Source organism: Oncorhynchus clarkii, chromosome 2 (genome assembly GCF_045791955.1).
Source record: "Oncorhynchus clarkii lewisi isolate Uvic-CL-2024 chromosome 2, UVic_Ocla_1.0, whole genome shotgun sequence".
Classification (NCBI taxonomy): domain Eukaryota; kingdom Metazoa; phylum Chordata; class Actinopteri; order Salmoniformes; family Salmonidae; genus Oncorhynchus; species Oncorhynchus clarkii.
In genome coordinates, this window is record NC_092148.1 from 66,167,871 (window position 1) to 66,193,956 (window position 26,086).

General features: G+C 42.7%; 1 protein-coding gene across 6 annotated transcripts in view; it reads right to left on the reverse strand.

The window, feature by feature from the left end:
- LOC139372137 (S-phase cyclin A-associated protein in the ER) overlaps positions 1–26,086 on the reverse strand; it is a 127,677-nt gene that overhangs the window by 85,273 nt on the left and 16,318 nt on the right. For 2 of the 6 annotated variants that reach the window (XM_071111988.1, XM_071111987.1), the window contains exons 2-11: positions 16,058–16,175; positions 14,879–14,955; positions 14,457–14,654; positions 9,976–10,076; positions 6,095–6,211; positions 5,195–5,322; positions 4,764–5,020; positions 3,693–4,022; positions 705–872; positions 474–537 (exon numbers count right to left, since the gene is read on the reverse strand). In XM_071111988.1, coding sequence (XP_070968089.1) covers positions 474–537; positions 705–872; positions 3,693–4,022; positions 4,764–5,020; positions 5,195–5,322; positions 6,095–6,211; positions 9,976–10,076; positions 14,457–14,654; positions 14,879–14,955; positions 16,058–16,175 — 1,558 coding nt within the window. Of the gene's footprint in view, positions 1–473; positions 538–704; positions 873–3,692; positions 4,023–4,763; positions 5,021–5,194; positions 5,323–6,094; positions 6,212–9,975; positions 10,077–14,456; positions 14,655–14,878; positions 14,956–16,057; positions 16,176–25,207; positions 25,408–26,086 lie in introns of those variants that run through there. The other 4 variants (XM_071111991.1, XM_071111990.1, XM_071111989.1 and 1 more) reach the window with 3 other exon arrangements.

Below are 26,086 nucleotides of genomic sequence, written 5' to 3' on the forward strand. Positions count from 1 at the left end.
TTTGCGATTGTGTATATGTTTCGCCCAATGACAATAAGTAGCTATTAATTTTTGTCCATTTCACAGGGGTCTTCCCTTACATAACTCCATGTACTGCCAAATTCTCAAAAACGATGGAGGCGGCTTATTAACATTCAATTTTCTGGAAACAGCTCTGGGGGACATTTCTTCAGTCAGCATGGCAATTGCGCGCTCCCTCAAAACTTGAGACATCTGTGGCATTGTATTGTGACAAAACTGCACATTTTAGAGTGGCCTTTTAGTCCCCAGCACAAGATGCACCTGTGTAATGATAATGCTGTTTAATCAGCTTCTTGATAGATTATCTTGGCAAAGAAGAAATCCTTGTGCTTATGGAACATTTCTGGGATCTTATATTTCAGCTCATGACACATGGGACTAACACTTTACATGTTGCCTTTATATTTTTGTACAGTATAGATTAATTACAACTAAACAGAAAAGAGATTTACCGTCATAATCGGCTAACATGTCACTCCAGTCCATGTTGAGTCCACCTCCACTGCCAATGCTGGCCTAGAAGAGAGAGAATCCGTTCATGTTCAGTGACAATCATTAGGATATTGCAAGGTGAGCAAAACTCAAGACCTGGGGAAAGAGATCCTACCACTTCACATTTTTAACCACCAAACTACTTTCATATGACCAAAGAAAAGCGTGAGTGTGTGAGGTATGTGACTTACAGAGAAGTCACTCTCATTGTCAGTCTCCAGGTCATTGTTCTCAGCCTGGATCTCTCTGGTCAGCTGTTCCTCTTCAGCGATGGCGCTGGCGATAGCCTCCTCGTTGGCCTTCTCCAGGCGGTCAGCCAGCTCCTCCTTCTTTGCCAGGACCTCTGCCATGGACTGGGGCTGGACACACAGCACACACACAGACTCACATACAGCTCCTTCCTCAGGTCATTCAGGTTTGACCAAGGCCACTGGCAGTCAGGGTCTATCTCGACATCGCTAAAATGCAGTAATGTTGTCTATTGCTTTTACCAAGACTTTGAAATGTGTTATTATATAGTGGTGGGCTTGGCGGGATCAACTTAAAACATTTCCTGAGTTTTATTTTGAAGAATGTGTCTTCATTTCATACAGCTCTAAGAGTACCATTTTGAGATGTTGGTATTATAACAATGTCAAAACTGAAAAGAAGATCAAACCAAAAAGTTAACTGCATCGACCAATCACAAGATCACAGGTGAGGAAGCATTCAGGAGTCATGCAGAACAAGTTCACTGTGAGGATGACGAGATGGTGGAAGGAGGCACAACTAAGGGACCATTTCACTGACATGGTTCAAAACAATGAAACACAGGTCGGAATAAATACCTACTAGATTAGTTTAAATAGCCTGATGGAGACCAAAATGTCTCAATGTCTATTAGTCTTTACACTTCTGACATGAACTTGACAAAGTCTTTCCTTAGTCTGAAATTACTATCAGGGAGAATAGATAGCTAGCTGCACTCCAGTCCAGTGAGACCAGAGCTCCAGTCTAACTTAACAAGGGGAATGAGGGAGAGGTTTCTCTCACCAACAAAGCTGTTTGTCTCTAACTAGGGTCCTGCAGGGGAGTCTAAACAGCACTGGGCTTATCTGAGCCACCCAGAAAGGAGTCTGGCCTGCTCCAGAACTAAGACCAGATCTGCCTGCGTTTGATCTGAGCAAAGATAACTTTCCCTGTAGATCATTCAAAAGACAATCTCTAGGTATAGAGAAAACCTCCATAAGAGTTAAAGTGCTGTGGAAGTATCTATGACAGACAGTAACCCTGCTAGTGAAGGAGGGTATTCCTGATTAACTGCAGAGAGACTACATAGGCAGTAACAAACCTGACACGGGAAGGCTGCTGATCACTAATGCACAGTGGAGACCAGCTACAGAAAACAAACTAATACCTGACACAGTCATTGTACAGTCGTGACCAAAAATGGAGAATGACACAAATATAAATTTTCACAAAGTCTGCTGCCTCAGTTTGTATGATGGCAATTTGCATATACTCCAGAATGTTATGAAGAGTGATCAGGTAAATTGCAATTGAATTGCAAAGTACCTCTTTGCCATGCAAATGAACTGAATCCCCCCCAAAAATGTCCACTGCATTTCAGCCCTGCCACAAAAGGACCAGCTGACATCATGTCAGTGATTCTCTAACACAGGTGTGAGTGTTGACGAGGACAAAGCTGGAGATCACTCGGTCATGCTGATCGAGTTCGAATAACAGACTGGAAGCTTCAAAAGGAGGGTGGTGTTTGGAATCATTGTTCTTCCTCTGTCAACCATGGTTACCTGCAAGGAAACACGTGCCTACATCATTGCTTTGCACAAAAATGATTTCACAGGCAAGGATATTGCTGCCAGTAAGATTGCACCTAAATCAACCATTTATCAGATCATCAAGTACTTCAAGGAGAGCGGTTCAATTGTTGTGAAGAAGGCTTCCGGGCACCCAAGAAAGTCCAGCAAGCGCCAGGTCTCCTAAAGATGATTCAGCTGGGGGATCGGGGCACCACCAGTACAGAGCTTGCTCAGGAGTGGCAGCAGGCAGATGTGAGTGTATGTGCACGCACAGTGAGGTGAAGACTTTTGGAGGATGGCCTGGTGTCAAGAAGGGCAGCAAAGAAGCCACTTCTCTCCGGGAAAAACATCAGGGACAGACTGATATTCGGCAAAAGGAACAGGGATTGGACTGCTGAGGACTGGGGTAAAGTAATTTTCTCTTATGAATCCCATTTCCGATTGTTTGGGGCATCCGGAAAAAAGCTTGTCCAGAGAAGACAAGGTGAGCGCTACCATCAGTCCTGTGTCATACCAACAGTAAAGCATCCTGAGACCATTCAGGTTGCTTCTCAGCCAAGTGGCTCGGGGAACAAAACATCAATATTTTGGGTTCATGGCCAGGAAACTCCCCAGACCTTAATCCCATTGAGAACTTGTGGTCAATCCTCAAGAGGCGGGGGGACAAACAAAACCCCACAAATTCTGACAAACTCCAAGCATTGATTATGCAAGAATAGGCTGCCATCAGTCAGGATATGGCCCAGAAGTTAATTGACAGCATGTCAGGGCGGATTGCAGAGGTCTTGAAAAACTACAAATATTGACTCTTTGCATCAACTTCATGTAATTGTCAATAAAAGTCTGACACTTATGAAATGCTTGTAATTATACTTCAGTATTCCATAGTAACATCTGACAAATATATCTAAAGACACTGAAGCAGCAAACTTTGTGGAAATTAATATTTGTGTCATTCTCAAAACTTTTGGCCACAACTGTACACATGCCATGACCCCTGGCCCTTTGGGCTGAACCTGTCCCTGAACTGGACACCCTGTCATAGGTTCTCTCACCATTTCAGCTCAAATCACAGTCAAGTTTTGATTATTGCCCACTTCATCAACACAGCATAACAACTGGGCTGGCTACTTCCAGCAACGAACATGACAGACACTGCTTTCAGAGCTCCCACAACCGGACCCATATGGTCATCCTCTCACAGCCAACCATCAACACCCCCAAGTAAACTGAGGTTCTGAGGGGGCTGTGCAGCATGTCATCGCACATTGTGGTTGAAGGTTCTGTAGATTGACTTTGTTTAGGCGGTGAAGGCCCCTGGGGGTTCTCTGACCCCCCCCCCCCCCTCCCCCCTCTGCTCCTCCATCGCTCAGCACTCACAGTGGAAAGCTCTGTGGGGTCCAGCACACTCTCCAGTTTCACCGCTGCCATGGGAGTCTCAGCCTGTCCTGGAGCAGATGCTGCCATGCCCTGTGACGCACCCCCGGCAGCCCCCTTGTTCCCCAGAGCACTGGGCCCATCCATCTGGGCCGTGTCTAGGGACGGAGGGAGGGCTAAGGAAAGGACTGGAGCTGGTAAGGATAGGGTTGCAGAGGGGGTAGGGTCTTCGGCTTGTGTAAGAGAAGGGGTTGGGGCTGGTATGGGCGGAGGCGTGTCCTCACGGGGTGTGTCGACACACTGCCCCGAGTCTTGCACACTGTCTGCTGGGGGCTGCACCGACACAATCACACACACACAATATTAAACACATGCATATTCCAAGCATTTCATGAGAGCAGTGACAAATCAAAACGATTAACACACACATCATGCAGGGAGGTTGGTACTAACATGCCCTAAACACCCAAACCTCATCAGATCATCAAATAAACTATACTGAACAAAAATAAACGCAAAATGTAAAATGTTTCATGAACTAAACTAAAAATTGATTGGCTGATTGGCTGGCTGGGCCTGGCTCCCAAGTGGGTGGGCCCACATGCTCCCAGACTCACCCATGGCTACGCCCCTGCCCAGGCGTGTGAAATCCACAGATTAGGCCCTAATTAATTAATTTAAATTGACTGATGCCCTTATATGAAAATAGTTGAATTTTTTTCATGTTGCGTTTATAGTTTTTTTCAGTATAAATGTGGAAACACATGAAATCTGTCTAAATCAAGCAATGCCTAGAATACACCCCTACCCAGTGTGTTCTGAGGCATTGAGAGAGAATTTATTTAATGAGTGAAAATGGCATCTTTCTGCCTCTGAAATTTCAGTGTACGATCAATTGTGTTAAAACTGATATGCCCCGTCTGGACAGGCTGTCTATGAGTACTGTGGAGCTCAAAACAAAAACAATGTGGCTGATAAAACGGTTTTGAGTTACTCTGCACCACATCTCCCGTCTTCCTGAATAATTTATATTTGGGGACTCCTGGGAGGGTGAGCGACGTCAGGGCTCAGTACCTCCATGCTACCCTTCTCCAAGTCTTCTGCCGTCTCCTCAAGTGGGACAGGCTCCTCAGGGATTGTCTGTTCACAGTGACCCGTGTCTTTATCCAGGAGGCAGGACCTGCCAAGGAGCTGTTGGTTCTCCTTGTTACTGTCGTCGTTAGGGCTGATGTGGGCCAGGACCGGGCTGACCTTGGCTACGATGATGGCAGAGCGAGGCCTAGCAGGACGTCCACGCTGGACTGTCTCCCAGCCCTCAGAGTCCTTCTTACCTGGACACAGAAGGACACACACAAATAAGAAGAGAACAAAACAAATGTCAATGCCCCATAGGCGTTAATCAGAAGGGGGGACACACCCTGAAGACAAAAGGACATCAGAGGTGTACTAAATGATGAGAATCATGTAGTTCATTCTATAGATGTGGAGGAAAGAGCTCTGCTTACCTGGTTTCTCTACAGGACAGGTGTTGGGCTGGCTGGGGACAGGGAGAGACTGGGAGGACTTGACACGCTCAGCCCAGCTGGGGCCCGTGTGGGACAGACGAACTACCGCCAGTGTGGGTGGAGGACCACTGGAGAGATAAACACATAAATCAGAACCAGAGAACAATGCCAACATACACAAAAGCATTTCAACCAGAGAGATTATCACTGTAGAAAAATAGTACAAATGGCTATGAGGACCACTAAAAGAGATGACCCTAAGGTGAGCAGCTCCATCTGCCTCTTCCAGGCTGGGCTTTTCATCACAACACTCCCAGGGCCTACAGGGCTGTCTCAGGCAACAGACCTCCTTCATGATCAATACCCATTTCCTGCAGCATTCGATTACAGGGAACTGCACATATTGAACTGATGCTTCAGCAGTCTTTAACCACACTTATCTACACCTCCCACTGTTTCTGTGGCGAGGGCCAGTGAGACTCAACAAATTACATTAAACAAATGCCTCGCCATCAGCAATCAATCCCCTTGATCAGATCACGCACAGAGTAGCCTCTACCAACCTAGACCAGTCGGCACATCATATCTTACATTGATTTGTTAGAGGTTTTAGCATTTGCATTCCCTTTTCGCTAACTGTAAACATCTAATGATGGCTGACCATTTTACACGTAATGTCAGCCAGGCTGCAGCTGAAAGATGCTGAGGCGCAACAGATTGTACTGCTTCCCAGAATGTGCTGATGGGGAGTAAAACAACAAGGGATTTTGATGACTGCTGTGTGTTCATAATGACTGTCAGTCATTACATAAACATGATGGTAAGCAATTTGAGCTCAGATCAGAAACAGTGGAGATTAGGGCTGTCAACTGAACCAGAAATGAGATGGAGAAATCTTACCCAAAGTTGAGGGCACGGCGAGCACTAGGAGAAGGGACCATTCTGTCCGATGAGGGGCTAGGCAACACATGACGACCTGGGGACATTTTACGCACTTCCCAAGCCAAAGACGTGGGTCTTGATTCAGAGGGGACAAAGAAATTATGTTTTTCATAAACTTGTAATATAGTGTAGTACCATAGTTCAGAGTGAGATTTCTGTCTCACTTTAGCTAAAAACAATTCAATTAATGGAACACAGAAACAAAGGTTGTCTGATTGATTAACAGTCTATGTAAAATGTACAAATTGGGAGACAACATAAAAGCTTGGATTTTTATATCTTAGTCAATTAACAGGTGTTGTGGTCACTGTGTTAAAGAGACACCATTGATCCAGTGTGTTTGTGACTCAATGGCATGGAGCAGAGATGTCACTTAGAGGTTCCCTCCGGGAGCGATGGGAGTGAGAGAGTGAGAGCGAGTGACAGCGAGACAGAGAGCGAAAGCAGTGTGAGTACCCAGCCAAATAGAAACAGCCAGGCGCCCCAGGGCAAAGGATTCTTTGGCCGAAGGAGCTCTATTTTGGTAGATTCTAATGTCTTGTTTTGGATATTGTCTAGTTCTATATGATCAGGACTATTTTCTAAGTTGGAGAACATTAAACCTTTAACATTTAACTGTCTTAGATACGGTTTTATTGCAAGATAGGAATGGCCACAATGATGTTTGTTTTTCAAATTGTGTTTTATTAAAACATAAATATTTAGTACACAGCCCACATTATCTTGAAAAATGTATTATAGTTTGTTATTCCAGGTCTCAGTTTTTTTTTCAGTTTAGGGATTCACAGTCAAATTCACTTTTAATAGAGAAACAAACACATTTGATGTTGTAAGTCCACAACGAGATGTTCAGAATCCACAAATGCTCAAACCTCATCTGGAGACTATTTTTGAGGTCTGGGAAAAATCTACCAATTTTGGATTTGTGGGTGAAGTTACCCTTTAATTCAAGTGTGCACCTAGCAAGAGGCTGTTGTTTAGCTGTGTTTTTGTAGCGCACATGATGGTAGAGTTTGCAAAACAAATACCCACTGGATTGATGAAAATAATTATCATATTCTGCCAGGTAAGCATAGGATACTTTGTAGTTAAGATTTAACTGAGAAGGTTTTGGGAAAGACTTTCCATTTACCAGAAGACTGTGGGAGACGCGCAACACGCACACACAGACATTCTCGTTACCTCTTCAGAAAGTTACAGCAAATACTTATCACTGATGCGCTCATTTCTTATGATACACTTGGGGAAATTAAAACATTTTCAATACATTTAGTTGGTTCCTTACTAAAGTCAATAAAAACATGTATATTGTTAAATTCCGTTGTAATGCCTGGATTCCGTTTGGGCCCGAATTATCACACAGTATTTGGACCAGAATGAGGCTCTCCACTACCTATTGTTCTTGCAGTGATGATTCACCATCTTCATCGAATGTTTTCATAATTTACCTAAAGATAATCGCCAAGAAACTTACCAGTAAACTATGCAAATCAGGGAGCCAAATAAATGTCTCTTTCAGATTCGATAGGCTACACTAACAAGACGAGTCGCTCACTTTAGCGTCAATGTCTGGCAAGTCCCGTCATCCTAGGAAAGGAAACCTGGGAAATCATTTGGTTTACTTGTCCAGATGCGATACCATGGACATAGTGTAACCATGTTGCATGATTTATGAATGGCAAAGGGATATGGGAGATCGACTTTATCCAGTCAATTCGACAGCTTTTATAAACTAGTCAACATATGTGGTTTAATTGTCAAAGCACAGTAAATAGCCTACTATGCTCTAAGACTCCGAGGCTAGCTATGTGCAACACATGAATATGCCAGAAATATTAGGCTAAATCATGGATTTTGACTCATCGTTACCGCTTACATTACAAGGGACATACAAATTCACCAGCATCTTGCTCTCTCCCGTGTATAGATATTTGACTGCAACCAACCCCGCCACACAAAAAGCATACAGGGAGGCGTGATAAACAGCAGACTGCGTTTCTCTGTCATCACTCACTTTGTGACTGACAGGTGTCTATCCTATCAACAGAACGCTAGAAAATGCATGTCGTTCATTCCAGCAGGAGAGGGCTCGACTGACTAGTGAATTGAAACTTTTAAATATAGAGTAGCCTAGTTAATATGAAGTGGAAAATGAATCTGTAATCGGTTGATTAGCCGACAGCCTAGGGTTGGGCAATATGGCCTAAAAATCATATCTACATTTTGTTCAAACTTATGTGCGATTCACGATATGCATTTCAATTTTGTGTATGTTCTCTCTAAATAGGCGTTGTACAATTAAAGGTAAAATACACAGCATTTCAAAGAGTCAGCAATAATCTAATGAATTCAGGGCGTGTGAAGTTATACCTAGGCTAAATATAAGCCTTCCACAACCATAAGACCCACTAATAGTGTAATTATTTCATCCACATATTTTAACCTGCTTTGTTGTTGTAATAGTCACAGATCTGGCTTTCAAGTCTGTCTATGAAAATGCCCTTTTTTGTTACAAACTTAACTAGAACCATGTATAATGCACATTCACTAATAAATGACTAACTTCTTGTAGCAGGCATTAGGCTATAGAAAATAACACAGGTCTCATCAACAATCTCAAGTCCACATGCTCGTGCTTAGCCAGCTAATCTTTATATTTCAAGTTTAGCCAACTTGGATCTATTTGCTAGCTAACGAGGTTGAACAGTTTAATTGTTACGAGCACACCCTTCGGTCTGTCTCCAACTGCTTGAAAAGCATGTTAGCCTGTCCACTTTGGTCAGATGTTGAAATCAAGTGGCCTACCTTATTTATCAGAATGAGAACGAGTTGCCAATTCCTTAAATAAAATGGTGTGTTATGCTTTATTGCACACTTATAAACAGACTAGACAGCTTGTATAACAGTCTGGCTAAAATGCTGCTAGCGGTACGTGGTACCCCAATGTCGCGTACGACAACCTGAGCATTCATTTTCCAGAATCAATGTTCATTGATACTCTCGTTTTAGTAGTGTCTGCTCTGCATGCAATTTGAGTAGTTGAGACATAAAAAGGGTATGGTTAGAAAAGTTAACTTCTCTATTACAGTAAACTAATGTCTCAATGTGTTTAGGTGTCCATGTGATCTCTCAACTTGGTTGGCGTGAGAGACAGGGTAGGGTCTTGGTGTGTGTAAACCATAGAGGAAGTGGTGAAGCGAGAGGATTCACGTTCGCTAAAATCTGTCCGAAATAAGCCCAATGCATTTCTATGGGTTTATTTTGGACCTAAGCTTGTCTTCCCACCTTTGGGACAAAGACTCACATTGTTAGGGCGGATACAAGCATCTTTTCATTATACACAGATCTCTGGTGAAAATGGGGAGGTGCATACAGCACAGAAGGAGTGAAAGAGATGAGACCAAAAATACAACACGTGAACAAGCAGACATAACGGAAAATAACAAAATCTTGATTCTTGCGATACAGGCATTTGGAATATTGGGCAAAGATATTATTTTTTATTAATCAAATCGACATCGCCCAGCTCTACGACAGCCGCCGCTAATGGAATATATATATATACACACACACGTGTGTGTGTGTGTATGTATATATTATATATACATATACATACATATATGTGTGTGTGTGTGTGTGTGTGTGTGTGTGTGTGTGTGTGTGTGTGTGTGTGTGTGTGTGTGTGTGTGTGTGTGTGTGTGTGTGTATATATATATATATATATATATATATATATATATATATATATATATACACACACACACACATACACATATACATATACACACACACACACATCTGTGTGAGAGAGAAAGAGAGACAAGACATCGGTCGATCACCTGTTCTGGGCATCTGTTTTCTCTAACTTCTCCTGCAGCTGGATCCAGTCGATGAGAGCTTTAAAGTCCCGCACATAGTTGTCCAACATCATCAGCACCTCCTAAATAAAGACAAACACCTTTCAGACAGACGGGGGCATCTCAGTGTATCCATCACCAATCACACAAACATCTAGAGGCGTCATGCCGATAGGGGGCGCAGGGGTACTTGCCCACTCAGATTTGTCCAATATTTTTTTCCTCTTCTGTAACACTACTAGCCACTTGTCAATTTTATGAAGTATGCTTTAGCTAGCCCATACAGGTTCCCAATCTCCCAACCTCATAACTAGCCTAGCTACCAAGAAGCCATTTCAGGCTGTTAATCAGGTTATAGTAGCTAGATTAACCATGTTAGCTGGCATGGTTCGTAGGTTTTAGAAAAGCAAGGAATAACTAAATGTACTGAATAAAACTCACATTCTTTAAAATCTTTTACCTAGATTTTAGCAAATGCAAAGAAGCATATTTAGTTTCCTTAAAAAAAGAACCACCAGTCAGGAGGATAACGACTGCTCAAGAGGTATGCTTAGATATGCAGAAAAATATACGTTTAATAAAATGTTATATATTTTTTTGCATAGAATTAACAATACGATTATAGCTCTAGATAGCAGGAAAAAGCTGTTTCATTGTGTTTGAAAGGGGGGCCGAGCCCCCCCCCAGCCATCCTTACGTACCTTGTGTCCCTTAAGATTTTTTAGATGCTTGACGCCCCTGCAATCATCCACATATAATATCAGCACAATGAGAAACTACCTTGTCTTAGAGATTATGATTTGAAATTCAGTTCAGACTGTTCAGTGTGGTCTTGTAATAGGTTAACTTTGGAAACAGCCATAGTGAGGGAGAAGTGGTACAGATCTCTGCACCCTGTGTATTGTCTCTATTTGTGGAGAATCTCAGAGGCTCTATCCAGCACCAAATCTCACAGCACTCGGGGGCTCCAGTAACCCAAACGCCCTCTGCACCTCTATAACACAGAGGAGTGGGAATCTGGGCCAGGGCCAGGCCCAGTCACAGTCAGTGGAGCACATCTCACCCACACAAATAGGTAAGAGGCCCTTCTATTCAGCCCATGACAAGGGAAGACAAAAACATCTCAGTAAAAATACTTCTCCCTGCACCACTGATCCACCACAAGAGGTGGGGCTGAAATTACCAATGACATTACCAGAGGGGCCAGGACAAATTTAATTGGCTTGTAATCATTTCTTGCACAGGGAGAGTCCGGTGACGCCACCTATTGTCCATCTGATACCTAATCTCACTCTACCCACTGTTCATTTCCCATCCTCTGTGAAGGTGGCTATCAAAATACAACATTTTAAAACTCAGTCAAACTGGTAGGCTACATAAGGAGTCATATTTCTTTAATTATTATAGGTCTTCTGACATGGTCAAAAAAACTATAAAATCACAATGTATGTGCACTAGCCTACTTGTAAGAGATGAGGTTCATGTTTGTTTATCACAGAGAGGACATAGTGAGTTGTGAAGGCTCGAGCCAGTCCTCTCCTCCGCTCAGCACTCTAGTGAAACCGACAGAAAGGGGACATACTGGCTTGTGAAGACTATAGCCCATCTGTCCCCTCCTCAGCAGTCAGCCCAGGCAGAGCTCTGGTGATTGATGGGGAGTATGGGAGGGAGTGGTAATTGAGAGTAAAGCTTCACAGTGCTTTTAGTTAATAGAGAAGTCAGCTCAGTGAAAGACGTGTCCAGCAGCAGGCCTGCTGATTAGAGCTAGTTAACAGCCCCAGCCAGGCCCTCCGCTGCTGGTTTCATTTGATAATGAAGGCTGCAACAGCTGAGGACAGAGGGACACTGCGTGAAGGCACTGAAAACCATGTTCACGACACAAACCAACACATTTGCCGACAAATACTACTCACCTAAGTAGAAGTACTTAAGATTTCCTGAGAACTGCATAAAGATTTAAACCTGCTAGAGATCATATGAAGCCTGATGAACAGTAAAAACATGGTCATTTCAGTAGCAATGAAATGCTGAAAACATTTATTAGAGTGAAAGTTCATCCAATTTCACTTTTAGTTTCTGACAATATATTGTGTGCCAAATCATGTTTATTTTTGCCTTGAAGCTTCCTCAAAGTCATAATGTATGATGCAGTAGATCCCTTCTACTGTAGCTCTCCTCCCCTGCATGGTAGCGTAGTATGATGTGGCATAAATCAGGGCCCAGATGGAACAAATGGCTTATAAGAAATAACTAATTAGACCTGGGGGCTGTGGGTTAAAGAGATGTGGGCGTTATTAATATACAAGCATAAATCAGATCACTGCATGGTCTGGCTCTCCTGGCTGGGGCTGGAGGGTCCCACACAGGAGAAGCCAGTGTTGATGAAGGAAGGGCTGAACTGTATCTGTTGGTCTGTTAGTCTCATTCAAACAACAGAAGCACACAATCAAACTCTCCCCACAGTTCTAAATGTCTAAACTAGTCTATAGGCCTGAGAACAAAGTGATGTCACATCACCAGGCCAGCGCTATGTGCCTGTGGGTGGCAGAGCGCAGTGGGCCTGTTTGTGTTTGTGCGAGAGCACAAAGTGCAGATTTACACCACTCCAGGGGATTGTGGCCGGGTGGTATCAGAGCACTCTGCTTCCCCTCCAGCTAATTCAATCATTTATTAGAGAGTCAGTCAGTCCATTAGGGCCAGGCTGAGGCTGGCTGGGTGGGAGTCGTGGGACTGACGGGGATATGAGCCCAGCCCATTAGACTTCACTGGGGTGAGAACACAACACAGCAGCCAGACTACATCTCACACAGCCCTACTGTCAGCATGGAGCCCACAGGCAGGGGCAGTGTGTTCCAGCACTGACCACACGCAGTCACCACAACCATGCTCAGCATAATGCAGCATGGCAGACTCATCAATACAGCAGAGCAGAGCCAGATCAACATGGCAGGACAGCCCTGAAGCAGTATTACACTACTGGCCCTGCCTAGTAAACAAGGGCATTAGTGTGCTGCTGGAGTGACACTCAACAACATACCATGCCATGCCTGGTGTACACAACTGATAACAGTTGAGATTATTTCCAAAACGCTATTTTATTGTATTACCTTTATTTAACTAGGCAAGTCAGTTAAGAACAAATTCTTATTTTCAATGACAGCCTAGGAACAGTGGGTTAACTGCCTGTTCAGGGGCAGAACGACAGATTTGTACCTTGTCAGCTCGGGGGTTTGAACTTGCAACACTCCAACACTCTAACCACTAGGCTACCCTGCCGCCCAAATATCTATACCCACCAATAATTCACATTTGTGTTTTTTCATCAGAAATGATTGCTTATGGGGCTACCTTCATGTGTGTGTAAAATAAGATATTTTATTCATAGATTTTAGATGTAATGAAAATGTGTTATTTTGCAAAATGCTATATATCCATTGTTTAGCTGGAATGGAATTTTTGTTTCCTGTATATATGACTGAGATATGCGGTGGTCTCACCGAGCCATCTTAATATGAATGCATTTACTGTAAGTCGCTTTGGATAAGAGCGTCTGCTAAATGACTCAAATGTAAAGTGGAAATATTTTACATATTGATCTCACATTGTATTGAATAATATATATATATATATTTTTTTATTGATGTCAAATGTATCATTTGTACATTTCTTTGTAATAAATGTAGTTATTTGTTACGTTTGACTGTAAAACCTAGCAGTACTACTACTTTCTCAGCGTGAGGAGGATATATAGCATTTTGCAAAACAACAACAACGTATGTGTCTCTGAAATTAAGCCATCAAGTGATAGATTTTAAACAAATACATTGAACAACCCCATGTCATGATTAGAGAGTGAAAAGACACCAATCTATTTCATTATTTATTTTTGTACTCTTATCAATAAAAGCTAATTTACCAATATTCCTGAAAATGGATGTATAGTGTTTTGGAAAGAAACTCAGTTGTAAAGCAGCAACAATTTCATAACAAATCCCAATATCCTTATTGTGTGCTATCAGTAGCCTATCCTTTCAGTTCACATTCATTGTTGCCCCAAACAGAGACTCCGGCATGGCTTCCCTTCCAGTCGGCCAGCCCAGCCTCCATTCCAAGCCCACTAGCACAACCCCAGAAAACCACACGCCACAAATCCACACTGTTTACACCATGTCATCAACATCCACCCCCTCCAGCCAGACCCAGGAGAGTGCCTTGTGATAATTCTCTCACCAGCAAGCCTTCAAAGGCCCCTCTGACACTAACCAGAGAACAAGAATGTGAGAGAGGGAGAATCACTGTTATCAACTCAATATCTCCCTCTAGTGTTGATGAAGTGTGGTGCTCTGCCGTGCCTCCAACTACTTATATTTATCGTCTGTGAGCTTGTTGAGAAGGACCCTGTTAAAGTAGCTAGAGTTAACATATGACAGGAGGTGTTGGGTGACAGTCTGTTGGGTCCCTACCTTGCACTCCACCACACTCTGGTCAGATTCACAGGTGACATAGATCTCGTCCACGGCCCGCCGCAGATTGTCGAAGAGGAAGGCCCAGTATCGTGCTCGCAGGTCCACCTTGCGCGGCTGCCTGGCTTTGGAGGGGCTCTTCTCTGCTCCCTTTTCAAGCAAGGCGCCAGCTGTACTCTTGCTGTCCAGGCCTGCATTCTGTGGAGACAGCAAGAGGGGAGACTTAAGACAAATAATATGATGCAACTACGTCTACAATGCCCTCTAGTGGTAAAGGTGAATAAATAGCAGTGAGCAAACCATTTCACACATCTTTAGTTTTTACTACGTTTTTTTATAAAAGGGCGGCAAAATTAGAATATGTGGGCTAATATTGGCCTCTATCCCCATTAGTTTAAGAATTGACGATGTGTTATGCACACCTGTTTCTTATTCCTGTGCAGACCAGAGTTGATCCGCTGGTTCCTCAAATGGGTGTTGGTATGAGTTTTGGACTTCCCTGTGAAACATAAAAATAATAACATTTAGTTCTGAAACACACACACATGGCTTTTACATTGATCTGGTCACCCTTCGTTTTGCCAAAGATAGAATATGGCCTGAGGGAGGAACTAAACATAAAAGTGCAGAACCTCACACACACACACACACACACACACACACACACCTTACATAACACAGGCCTGTAACAAAGCCCTGCAAGAGAAAAACGCTCTCTCTCAAGCTGTTCTCTGCCCAACATTCTCAGAGTAGGTAAAAGGTGCTTACTTTGGCAAAATGCCCAAATACTGTAGAAAAACAACCCAGTTACAATGAAAAAGCTGTGAGCAAGAGCAGGTTATTGGCATCACAGATTAAACAACTTTCTTCTTTATTGTAGTTACCCATTGCAGAACCTATCCAGCCGGTTAGGAAATATTCTGCCTTTGTTCATTCAAAGGACTAACTGGGTTATATGATGCATGTTCCTAATCATAATCAATCGTGTTGTTTAAAAGCGGGCAAACTGATTGTTTTCCGTCAATCAATTAAAACAACCCCCACTTTGCTGCCTAGTCAGTGGATGTGAAGCTCATTAAATCAGAGTCATATGGATATTTTTAAACTAATGAACTGACACACATTATCAGTGTACATCTTGACACCAGTTTAACTTAATAGTTGGAATCACTAATGCAAAGTTGCATACCGTCTCAAATATAGAAATATCAGAGGGCAGGCAATCTCTAATCTATCTACTGTAGTCGTCTCAGTGAGGGGTAGTATAGATGTGGGGCCAATCGAAAGAACAACAGAGAGATGAATTCGAGGATGTAATTTTGTTATAGTAGATGTTGTATTACAGCTAAGAGCAGTGTCTGGACTTGTGACTTTTCCTCACCCCAATGCCCTCTGATTCATGCACTATAAAAGTAAACATCAACTTCTGCCACTGGAGGTGAACATTGGAGTTTGCCCATCCAACCAATTGTATACCCACCAAGATAACAAAATATCTGGCAAAAACACTGTGTACATTAAGACAGTCATTAATCTGACATAGTATTGAAAGCCCCATTTTAGCATGTGAGTGTGCCTGTGTGCATTTTGACATCACTGACCTTCCTCCTCTTTGTTCTCTAGAGGAACACTCCAGGCAATGAGATTTCTAGCAGCACGGCCCTCCTCTGCAACAATCTTCCGCACCTTGTCATGGCTGTTTGAGCGCTGAAAGGATGCCTGCAGACAAAATGGGGATCACGTCAAATGGTACCAAATAGCAAAAACTAACTACACATGGGCAAGTTTATAACACTGACAAGCTGTTGATAAAAGCTGGTGCTCTGTACAGCAGATGAAAATGTTTATGCAGCAGGGATGGCCTACATATAGAATAGGCTACACTAGAGAATGTGCACAAATGTTTTATGGCCATCTGAGGAGACCTGTTCCAAACTGGACAGATAAAGCATGTGAAGTTTTGAAAAGCACAATGTGGTTCTTCACACCAGCATGTTATGTTATGCTGTTTGGTAACAGGAGGACATGTACACATAAGTCTAGGTTTTAATCAGAATGGGGCATCAAATGCCTTATAATACATAAATGCAGAGTACTGTGTTTAATAGTCTCTGAACTCTGGGCCCTGGCACCTCATGTGTGGGGGCAGTGTCTCCTGACCCCTCCTGTCTCAGCCTCCAGTATTTATGCTGCAGTAGTTTATGTGTCGGGGGGCTAGGGTCAGTTTGTTATATCTGGAGTACTTATCCTGTCCTATTCGGTGTCCTGTGTGAATCTAAGTATGCGTTCTCTAATTCTCTCCTTCTCTCTTTCTTTCTCTCTCTCGGAGGACCTGAGCCCTAGGACCATGCCCCAGGACTACCTGACATGATGACTCCTTGCTGTCCCCAGTCCACCTGGCCGTGCTGCTGCTCCAGTTTCAACTGTTCTGCCTTATTATTATTCGACCATGCTGGTCATTTATGAACATTTGAACATCTTGGCCATGTTCTGTTATAATCTCCACCCGGCACAGCCAAAAGAGGACTGGCCATCCCACATATGCTCTCTCTAATTCTCTCTTTCTTTCTCTCTCTCGGAGGACCTGAGCCCTAGGACCATGCCCCACGAATACCTGACATGATGACTCCTTGCTGTCCCCAGTCCACCTGACTGTGCTGCTGCTCCAGTTTCAACTGTTCTGCCTTATTATTATTTGACCATGCTGGTCATTTATTAACATTTGAACATCTTGGCCATGTTCTGTTATAATCTCCACCCGGCACAGCCAGAAGAGGACTGGCCACCCCACATAGCCTGGTTACTCTCTAGGTTTCTTCCTAGGTTTTGGCCTTTCTAGGGAGTTTTTCCTAGCCACCGTGCTTCTACACCTGCATTGCTTGCTGTTTGGGGTTTTAGGCTGGGTTTCTGTACAGCACTTTGAGATATCAGCTGATGTACGAAGGGCTATATAAATAAATTTGATTTGATGTGACATTGAGTTAGTCATGCCAAAAATCTCTTGTTCACTCCTAGCTTGCTCTCGCCCTCTCTCGCACTCACACACACACACGAATGCATGTGCACACACACACACACACACACACCACACACGCATACAAACAAATATGCACAGACAGACAAGCACACACACATCACAACATGGTCTAGAGGATCCCATGCATGAATACCAAAATAAAATCTGCTTTATAAGCAGTGAGTCCCACTTTGCAATGCCAATTAAAGACGGCTGTTTCCATCTATTGAGAAAGCCTGGCATCTAGGTTTATGTTCTCCATAACCACAAAATAGTTTTTTTGACACTAGCTAGGTTTCCATCCAATTGACGACAGATTTTCATGCAAATATTCTAAAATCCGCATAAAGAAAATATTTACATTTTTCCACCAGTGGAGTGTTTCCACCAAACTGACTTCTTGCGGATAAAAATCTGTGCGTCAAATCGAATTTTACTGGTCGCATACACGTTTAGCAGATGTTATTGCGGGTGTAGCGAAATGCTTACATTCCCAGCGCCAACAGTGAAAATTATACAAATCTAAAAGTAACTTCCATTGCCAATATGTAAAAATCGTTTACATAAAGCCAACAACAAAAAACGTTGCAGCCAACAGGTAGAAAATATCATGAGGAATATAAATATCCTATAAATCACATTGGCTGTGCATGCCCTGTCTGCAAGGAACTTGAAACATTGTATCAAGTATTGTATTAACTTGGTCCAGCCTGAAGCTAGTGCTAGTAAACTTGCAACATTGTATAACATATTCTGGGTCCTCAGAGTTTCCCAGGTCAGTGAGCTCTGGACAGACATACTCAGCAGTAGGGATAAGAAGTAAATCAGGTAGGCCTATTTTATTTTGTTTCCACCGGATCAGAGCATGACATTTCACCTTTCATGCTGAGTGGTACTCGGAAGGGAGAGAGCTGTAAAGATTTTTTTAAATAGGCTATGTTGAGGAACTATTGTCATTCTCAATGGATGTAAAAACAGACTTTGTTTACTTGCTGTTCGAGACGAAGGAAAAATTACTTTGAGAAGCTCCACAGTGATGGTGAGTTAAGACAATCATAAATCGGAGGGCCTGTTGTCCGGGCGTCTGGCAGTCTCTATGGGGGTGCCACAGGGTTAAATTCTCAGGCCGACTCTCTTCTCTGTATACATCAATGATGCCGCTCTTGCTGCTGGTCATTCTCTGATCCACCTCTATGCAGACGACACCATTCTGCATACCTCTGGCCCTTCTTTGGACACTGTGTTAACTAACCTCCAGACGAGCTTCAATGCCATACAAATCTCCATCTGTGGCCTCCAACTGCTCTTAAATGCAAGAAAAACTAAATGCATGCTCTTCAACCAATCGCTGCCCGCACCTGCCCGCATCACTACTCTGGATGGTTCTGACTTAGAATATGTGGACAACTACAAATACCTAGGTGTCTGGTTAGACTGTAAACTCTCCTACCAGATTGGGGATGTATAAAATGTATGTAAACTCTCCTTCCATATAATGGGATGTATATTCCATATAATGGGATGTCACGTAGAGTAAGCCAGAAGACTACCCTGAAAAACCTAACCTCTATCAAATAAAAAGATGGCAGAGCCGCAAAAGTACTTCTGTGCAAGGGTGTTTATTTACATAGTGAATCCGGAAGAGAAACAACAGTACTGCCATCAAAAGTATACATGATGGTACAGCTAAAAACAATGCTGCCCCATCAACAGCTCAATCCAAAATGGTCACCCCTTTGAACTGAGAGAGGCGCTCCTTTTGTAGGGGAAGCCCCTCCCACCAGGACATACCAAACACTAATTAATGAAGCCATTACCATCATCAAAGCCTACATTTTCCACTCAGCTAAACATGAATTATATACATTGCACCTTTGTAATCCATTTCTCATGATACAATATAACACATTTACAAAATCCCATCACTACTGACATGGTGTCCTCCAATATGCCCATTCACATGAACGAGCCAATAGGGACAGTCACTACAAAGCCAGCTCGGTTGCCATAGCTCTGGTCCTTATCCCAGCATACCCGGAAGCTACAGAGACGGAGAAGAGGAACAGAACCAAACAAACAGCGCGCTCATTCATAACATTGATAAGTACAATAAATGTTGCTTAACTTAAACATGAATGCTTGTCTGTATATTGTTTATACCATAACAAACTGTTACTAAACGGGAGGTAAGAATAAAGTTTGTAATGTATGTACTAAGATAGCGAAGTTAACTTGTGTCGACACTGCAGAGTTTTAAAAACAGCCCATTACTCAAATATTGTTGCTTTAAAATCAGTGCATCCAAGAGCACTCTCTCGCAGTCTTTTTCACTCCAATTCAATTAGCATCCAAATAGATAATCCTGTTCTCGATGTATACAGTGCATTCGGAAAGTATTCAGAACCCTTGACTTCTCCCACATTGTTACGTCACAGCCTTATTCTAAAATAGATGAAATCGTTTCCCCCCCTCAATCTACACAAAATACCCCATAATGACAAAGCAAAAACAGGTTTAGAAATCTTTGCAAATGTATTAATAACTGACATATTACATTTACATAAGTATTCAGACCCTTTACTCAGTACTTTGTTGAAGCACCTTTGGCAGAGATTATAGCCTCGAGTCTTCTTGGGTATGACGCTACAAGCTTGGTACACCTGTATTTGGGGAGTTTCTGCCATTCTTCTCTGCAGATCCTGTCAAGCTCCATCAGGTTGGATGGGGAGCGTCGTTGCGTTGCACAGCTATTTTTCAGGTCTCTCCAGATTGTGTTCAATCGGGTTCAAGTCCGGGCTCTGGCTGAGCCACTCAAGGACATTCAGTCTCTTGGCTGTGTGCTTAGGGTCGTTGTCCTGTTGGAAGGTGAACCTTCACTCCAGTCTGTACTTTGCGCTGTTCATCTTTCCCTCGATCCTGACTAGTCACCCAGTCCCTGCGGCTGAAAAACATCCCCACAGCATGATGCTGCCACCACCATGCTTCACCGTAGGGATGGTGCCAGGTTTCCTCCATATGTGACGCTTGGCATTCAGATCAAAAAGTTCAGTCAGACCAGGGAATCTTGTTTCTCATGGTCAGAGTCTTTAGGTGCCTTTTGGCAAACTCCAAGAGGACTGTCATGTGCCTTTTACTGAGGAGTGGCTTCCATCTGGTCACTCTACCATAAAGGCCTGATTGGTGGAGTGCTGCAGAAATGGTTGTCCTTCTGGAAGGTTCTCCTATCTCCACAGAGGAACTCTGGAGCTCTGTCAAGAGTGACCATTGCGTTATTGGTGACCTCCTTGACCAAGGCCCTTCTCCCCCGATTGCTCGGTTTGGCCGGGCGGCCAGCTCTAGGAAGACTCTTGGTGGTTTCTAACTTCTTCCATTTAAGAATAAATGGAGGCCACTGTGTTCTTGGGAACCTTCAATGCTGCAGACATTTTTTGGTACCCTTCCCTAGATACATGCTGTCACAATGCTGTCTCGGAGTTCTACGGACAATTCCTTGGACCCTCATTGCTTGGTTCTTGCTCTGACATGCACTGTCAACTGTGGGACCTTATATAGACAGGTGTGTGCCTTTCCAAATCATGTCCAATCAATTGAATTTACCACAGGCGTACTCCAGTTGTAGAAACATCTCAAAGATGATCAATGGAACCAGAGCTCAGCAGAGCTCAATTTCGAGCCTCATAGGAAAAGGTCTGAAACCTAATTAACATAAATTATTTGTAATACATTTTTCAAAAAATTTCTAAAAACATGTTTTCGGTTTGTCATTATGGGGAAGTGTGTGTCGATTAATGAGAATTAAAAAAAGCGGTCTGAATACCTTCTGAATGCACTGTATGTATTGGATAACAGCACAATTGTTTGGGCTTTTTTGGGCATGGGCTCATTAAAAATGTCTAATGTAGGGCTCATCAGGCTCAGGTCGCGTCAGGCTTGAATTTTCGATCAAAGCTCTAATCAAATCCAGACATAGCATTATAAAGCATATAAATAGGCCTATCCACAGTTTGGTTTGTTTTAATCGTCACAGTGGGAACAACATCTATACACTTCCAGATGAATTCAGTCACTGTGTCAGTATATACGTCAATGTTATTATCAGAGGCAACCCGGAACATGTCCCAGTCCACATGTTCAAAACAATCTTGAAGTGTGGATTCCGATTGGTCACACCAGCGTTGAATAGTCTTTAGTATGGGTAATTCCTGTTTGAGTTTCTGCCTTTAGGAAAGAAGGAGCAAAATGGAGTCGTGATCTGATTTGCCAAAGGGAGGTTGGGGGGAGGGCCTTGTAGCCATCCCGGAAGGGAGAGTAACATTATTCAAGAGTTTCTGAAGCACAAGTACTGCAGGCGATGTGTTGATAAAACTTTGGTAGAGTTATCCTCAGATTTGCTTTAAAGTCTCCAGCTATAATAAATGTGGCCTCATGATATGCAGTTTCCATTTTGTACAAGGTGTCATTTCCTTGAGAGCTGTCATGGTATCAGCTTGAGGGGGCATATACACGGCTGTGACGAAAACCGAAGAAAATTCTCTAGGGAGGCAATTTGGCCATCATTTGATTGTGAGGTATTCTAGATCGTGTGAACAAAAGGACTTGAGTTCCTGTACTTTACCACAATCCCACCATTAGTAGTTAATCATGAAACATAGACCTCTGCCTTTCTTCTTCCCGGTGAGCTATTCATTCACAAAAAATTTACTCTCACTTAAATTTTCATGTACCGAATACAAATCTAATGTTCAATGTGTTTCCATCGCATTTCATCAGAAGAATAAGGATCAAAACTGCATAAAAGTTATTGGGTGAAGTTTAGTTGCAGAGGTTAAAACTTCTTAGGGATCAAATCCCTTTAGCGGGATCGATTTGACAACATCTGGTGAAATCGCAGAGCGCCAAATTCAAATTAAATTACTATAAATATTTAACTTTCATGAAATCACAAGTGTAAAACATCAAAATAAAGCTTAACTTATTGTTAATCCAGCCGCTGTGTCAGATTTCAAAAAGGCTTCACGATGAAAGCAAACCATGCGATTATCTGAGGACAGCACCCAACATGCAAACACATGAAAATCAGATTTCAACCATGCAGGTGGACGACAAAAGTCAGAAATAGCGATATAATATATGCCTTACCTTTGAAGATCTTCTAATGTTGGCACTCCAAAATGTCCCAGAAACATCACAAATAGTCCTTTTTGTTCAATAAATTCTGTCGTTATATCCCCCAAATGATTCAGAAAATGCACCAGTTCCAACTCGCCCAACATGACTACAAAGTATCTAATAAGTTACCCGTTAACTTGGTCCAAACATTTCAAACAACTTTCCTAATCCAACCTTAGGTATTTTAAAACGTAAATAATCGATCAAATTTAAGACGGAATATACTGTGTTCAATAGTGGATAAAATTAAAGTGGAGGGAGTTCCAGGTCACGCGCACCAAACAAAAAAGTACACTTGGCTTGACACTCAGCAAGGAAAGGGCTACTTCTTCATTTCTCAAAGGAAAAACATCAACCAATTTCTAAAGACTGTTGACATCTAGTGGAAGCCATATTAACTGCAAGCATATTTCTATTAAAAAGGGATTGCCTAAGAAACCTAATGGAAAACAGATCGAGTTCAAATAAATGTTTCCCTGGATGGATTGTGCTTGGGGTTTCGCCTGCCAAATCAGTTGTGTTATACTCACAGACATTATTCAAACAGTTTTAGAAACTTCAGAGTGTTTTCTATCCAAATCTACTAATAATATGCATATCCTAGCTTCTGGGCCTGAGTAGCAGGCAGTTTACTTTGGGCACGCTTTTCAAATAGTGCCCCCTATCCATATTAATTAAGAGAAAAAGAGTGCACAATCCAATTTGCTCCAGAGCCAGTCATAGTGCATGGAACTGCCTTTCATCTTATATAGCGCAAGTGAAAAGCAAACCTGGTTTTAAAAAAAACTACAGCAACACCTCATGGCACAACGCCTCCCCCATGTGACCTACTTGTTGTTTTTATGTACTGACATGTATGTGTAACACACACACTACCTGTTAATGTTTTTAAATGTAAAGTCTAGTCTGTAATGTCTTTTTCGTTATGTGTCAGACCCCAGCGTCAGCTAATGGGGATGCTAATAAATCAATTCAAATTAACCGATAGTTTTGTCACAACTGTTGCATTAAATAGCAGATGTGCTACTCTGGTCTTAGCACGTGTACTCTAGCCAACAGCTGGCAGATAGTGTTGGTAGGCTGTGCTGCTAGGTTAGTCTACATGAGATTATTATGGATAAGAGTGAGAGTATTTATCAAACGGCAGTCAAGCATCGATCATCATGTCACCAGAATCAGACTCAATATTTATTGTAAAGGAGCATCAAGATCACCGTGAACTTTCACCACCCCGTGAAATTCATCATAACTTATTTCATATTCATCTGTAGCCTAATAAATTGCATGGTTTCCCAAGTCGTAATGGGATATGGACCACACACATACCATGTCATCGCGTGACTCCAAGTTTACTTCGATATGATGGTTATTTTATCAATATTTGCCCATAAAAGTGTTTCCACCGCCTTTTCCAATTGTTGCATAATTCATTTTACCAACACAAAGAGCCCACCATGTCGTACAAACAAATTATCTGTTGGCATTTAATACAATTGTACCGAAACGTCTCGTTTTAATTACAGCGGTCATGATTTTTCTTTATACGGTATGAATTTTCTCACATATAAACTGTGGATACATTTCACAGTAAGGTTCTATTCAAGGCATGTGACAAATTAAATTTGATTTGCTCCCACTTTCTCCCATTGTGCTACTTACAAACAAACGCATGACAGGCTCAACTGTTCTGGGGAACTACGAATGCTTCATAATGTAAAACAATGTGACAGGTGAAATGAAGACCGCGATCTGCTTTATCTCCTTATGTATTGTACAAGTTGACTGCAGGTATTTATTTAAAAAGCAGCTACAAATATAAAAATCTATTGAAAAACTTCAAAGAAATAGTTTCAACAGCATTGACGGTATTGAAAAACCATCTCGTGGCCATTTCCAAATACCCGGTATACCACCCAAGCCTACACTCCTTGCTTTCATTTGAGACCCAATTTGACATGCTTCTATGTTGGTGCTCATGGGTCCTTTTAGATGGAAATGCCCAGCTTCATTCTCTTACCAGAAAAGCATAGGAAGCAAAGGACAATAGGATCAAGCACCAACATCCCTAGGCTGCACATCAAACAGAGTAGCCAAATCCCACTGAAATTAACAAATAGCAAGCTACGTTACCATCATAGCAAATGCGTCGCCCAGCTGACAGTAAATATTAACACCGTTTCATGGGATTGGCAGCCATCTTATCACAGATGACTCTTGACATGAAGGGAAGCCTATCTTGACTGACTCCTAGCTGTACAGCATGAGGTAGGCAAGGCTTATGGAAAGGCTCTCCTGATCCACTTAATCAGCTGCTGCCACCTGCCACCTGGCCTTGACTATGGTAGACAGTGCAGGTTGTTTATTTCAGCACTTCTCCATTTAAAATGGAGAATACACAGTCTTGTTATGCAACTCGGTCACAGACAGCCTCTACATGCACACAGGAAAGAGCTTGGGGTAGTTTTAAAAGAGTTACCCTTTTAAAAAGCAGGTTTACAAACAGACACATGCAGAACGAGGGGGGAGTGAAGAGAGAGAAAGAAAGATGGCTAAAAAAAATACATACAGAATAGAAGTAGAGTCTGTATGCAGGTTCCTCGTCCTTATCCACCCCTGACATATTTTTGCAGCCCACTTCAGCCAACTTCAGCCAACCTGTTTCCCCAGCATTGCCACTTGTGATAGGTGACATCATCATCTGACAGCAGGATCAAAATAGACCGTGTGTAGCTAGCACTTCTATAGCAACTTGCCCAGCTGTGTCAACTTCACCACAAATGGTGATTGAGACAGCCAGGTGCTTAGTGGGCTGTCAATCCTTTCTGCTCCGTTTGTAATCAGGGCTGAGCTCGGAGCACTGTGCTGAGCTAGCATCCAGCCCCTGGGCCTGTGCTGCAGACCACTGCTGCTGCTGTCCGTCTGCCTTCCTGCCACTCACCCGGGTCTCCTCTCCTTTCCTCTGCACTGCTTCCTGTGTTTACAGCTCCTCTCATCTCACAGGCCTGCCCCTCAGCCCCCGTCCTCCACTGCCAGAAATGAGTGTAGCTGCAGGCTCAAGGAGTGTGCTAATGTAAGCCTGCATTAGCCAGAGAGGCTGAGGCTAAGCAGCATCCGATTGGACTTGGCAGTGGATGAATCATACAAGGCTGGAGGAAAGCACAAACCCACATGGTCCGCCTGCAATGAATCATACAAGGCTGAAGGACAAACACAAACCCACATGGGCCACCTGCAACTTTGTGCCAAATGAGTAAGAGTCTCAAAATAAACTTTGCTACGAGCAAATGAGGTATGCAGCAAGATATTTAGTGTGAGCAGGGATTCTTATAGAAAACAATGCAATGCCTAAAAAAAAATAAACCCTTTAGCAATGGAAGAATGGCTGAACAGGATCTATTAAGAATTTTGACTTTATGTCGGAGCAATAACCCGAGCACAACCATCT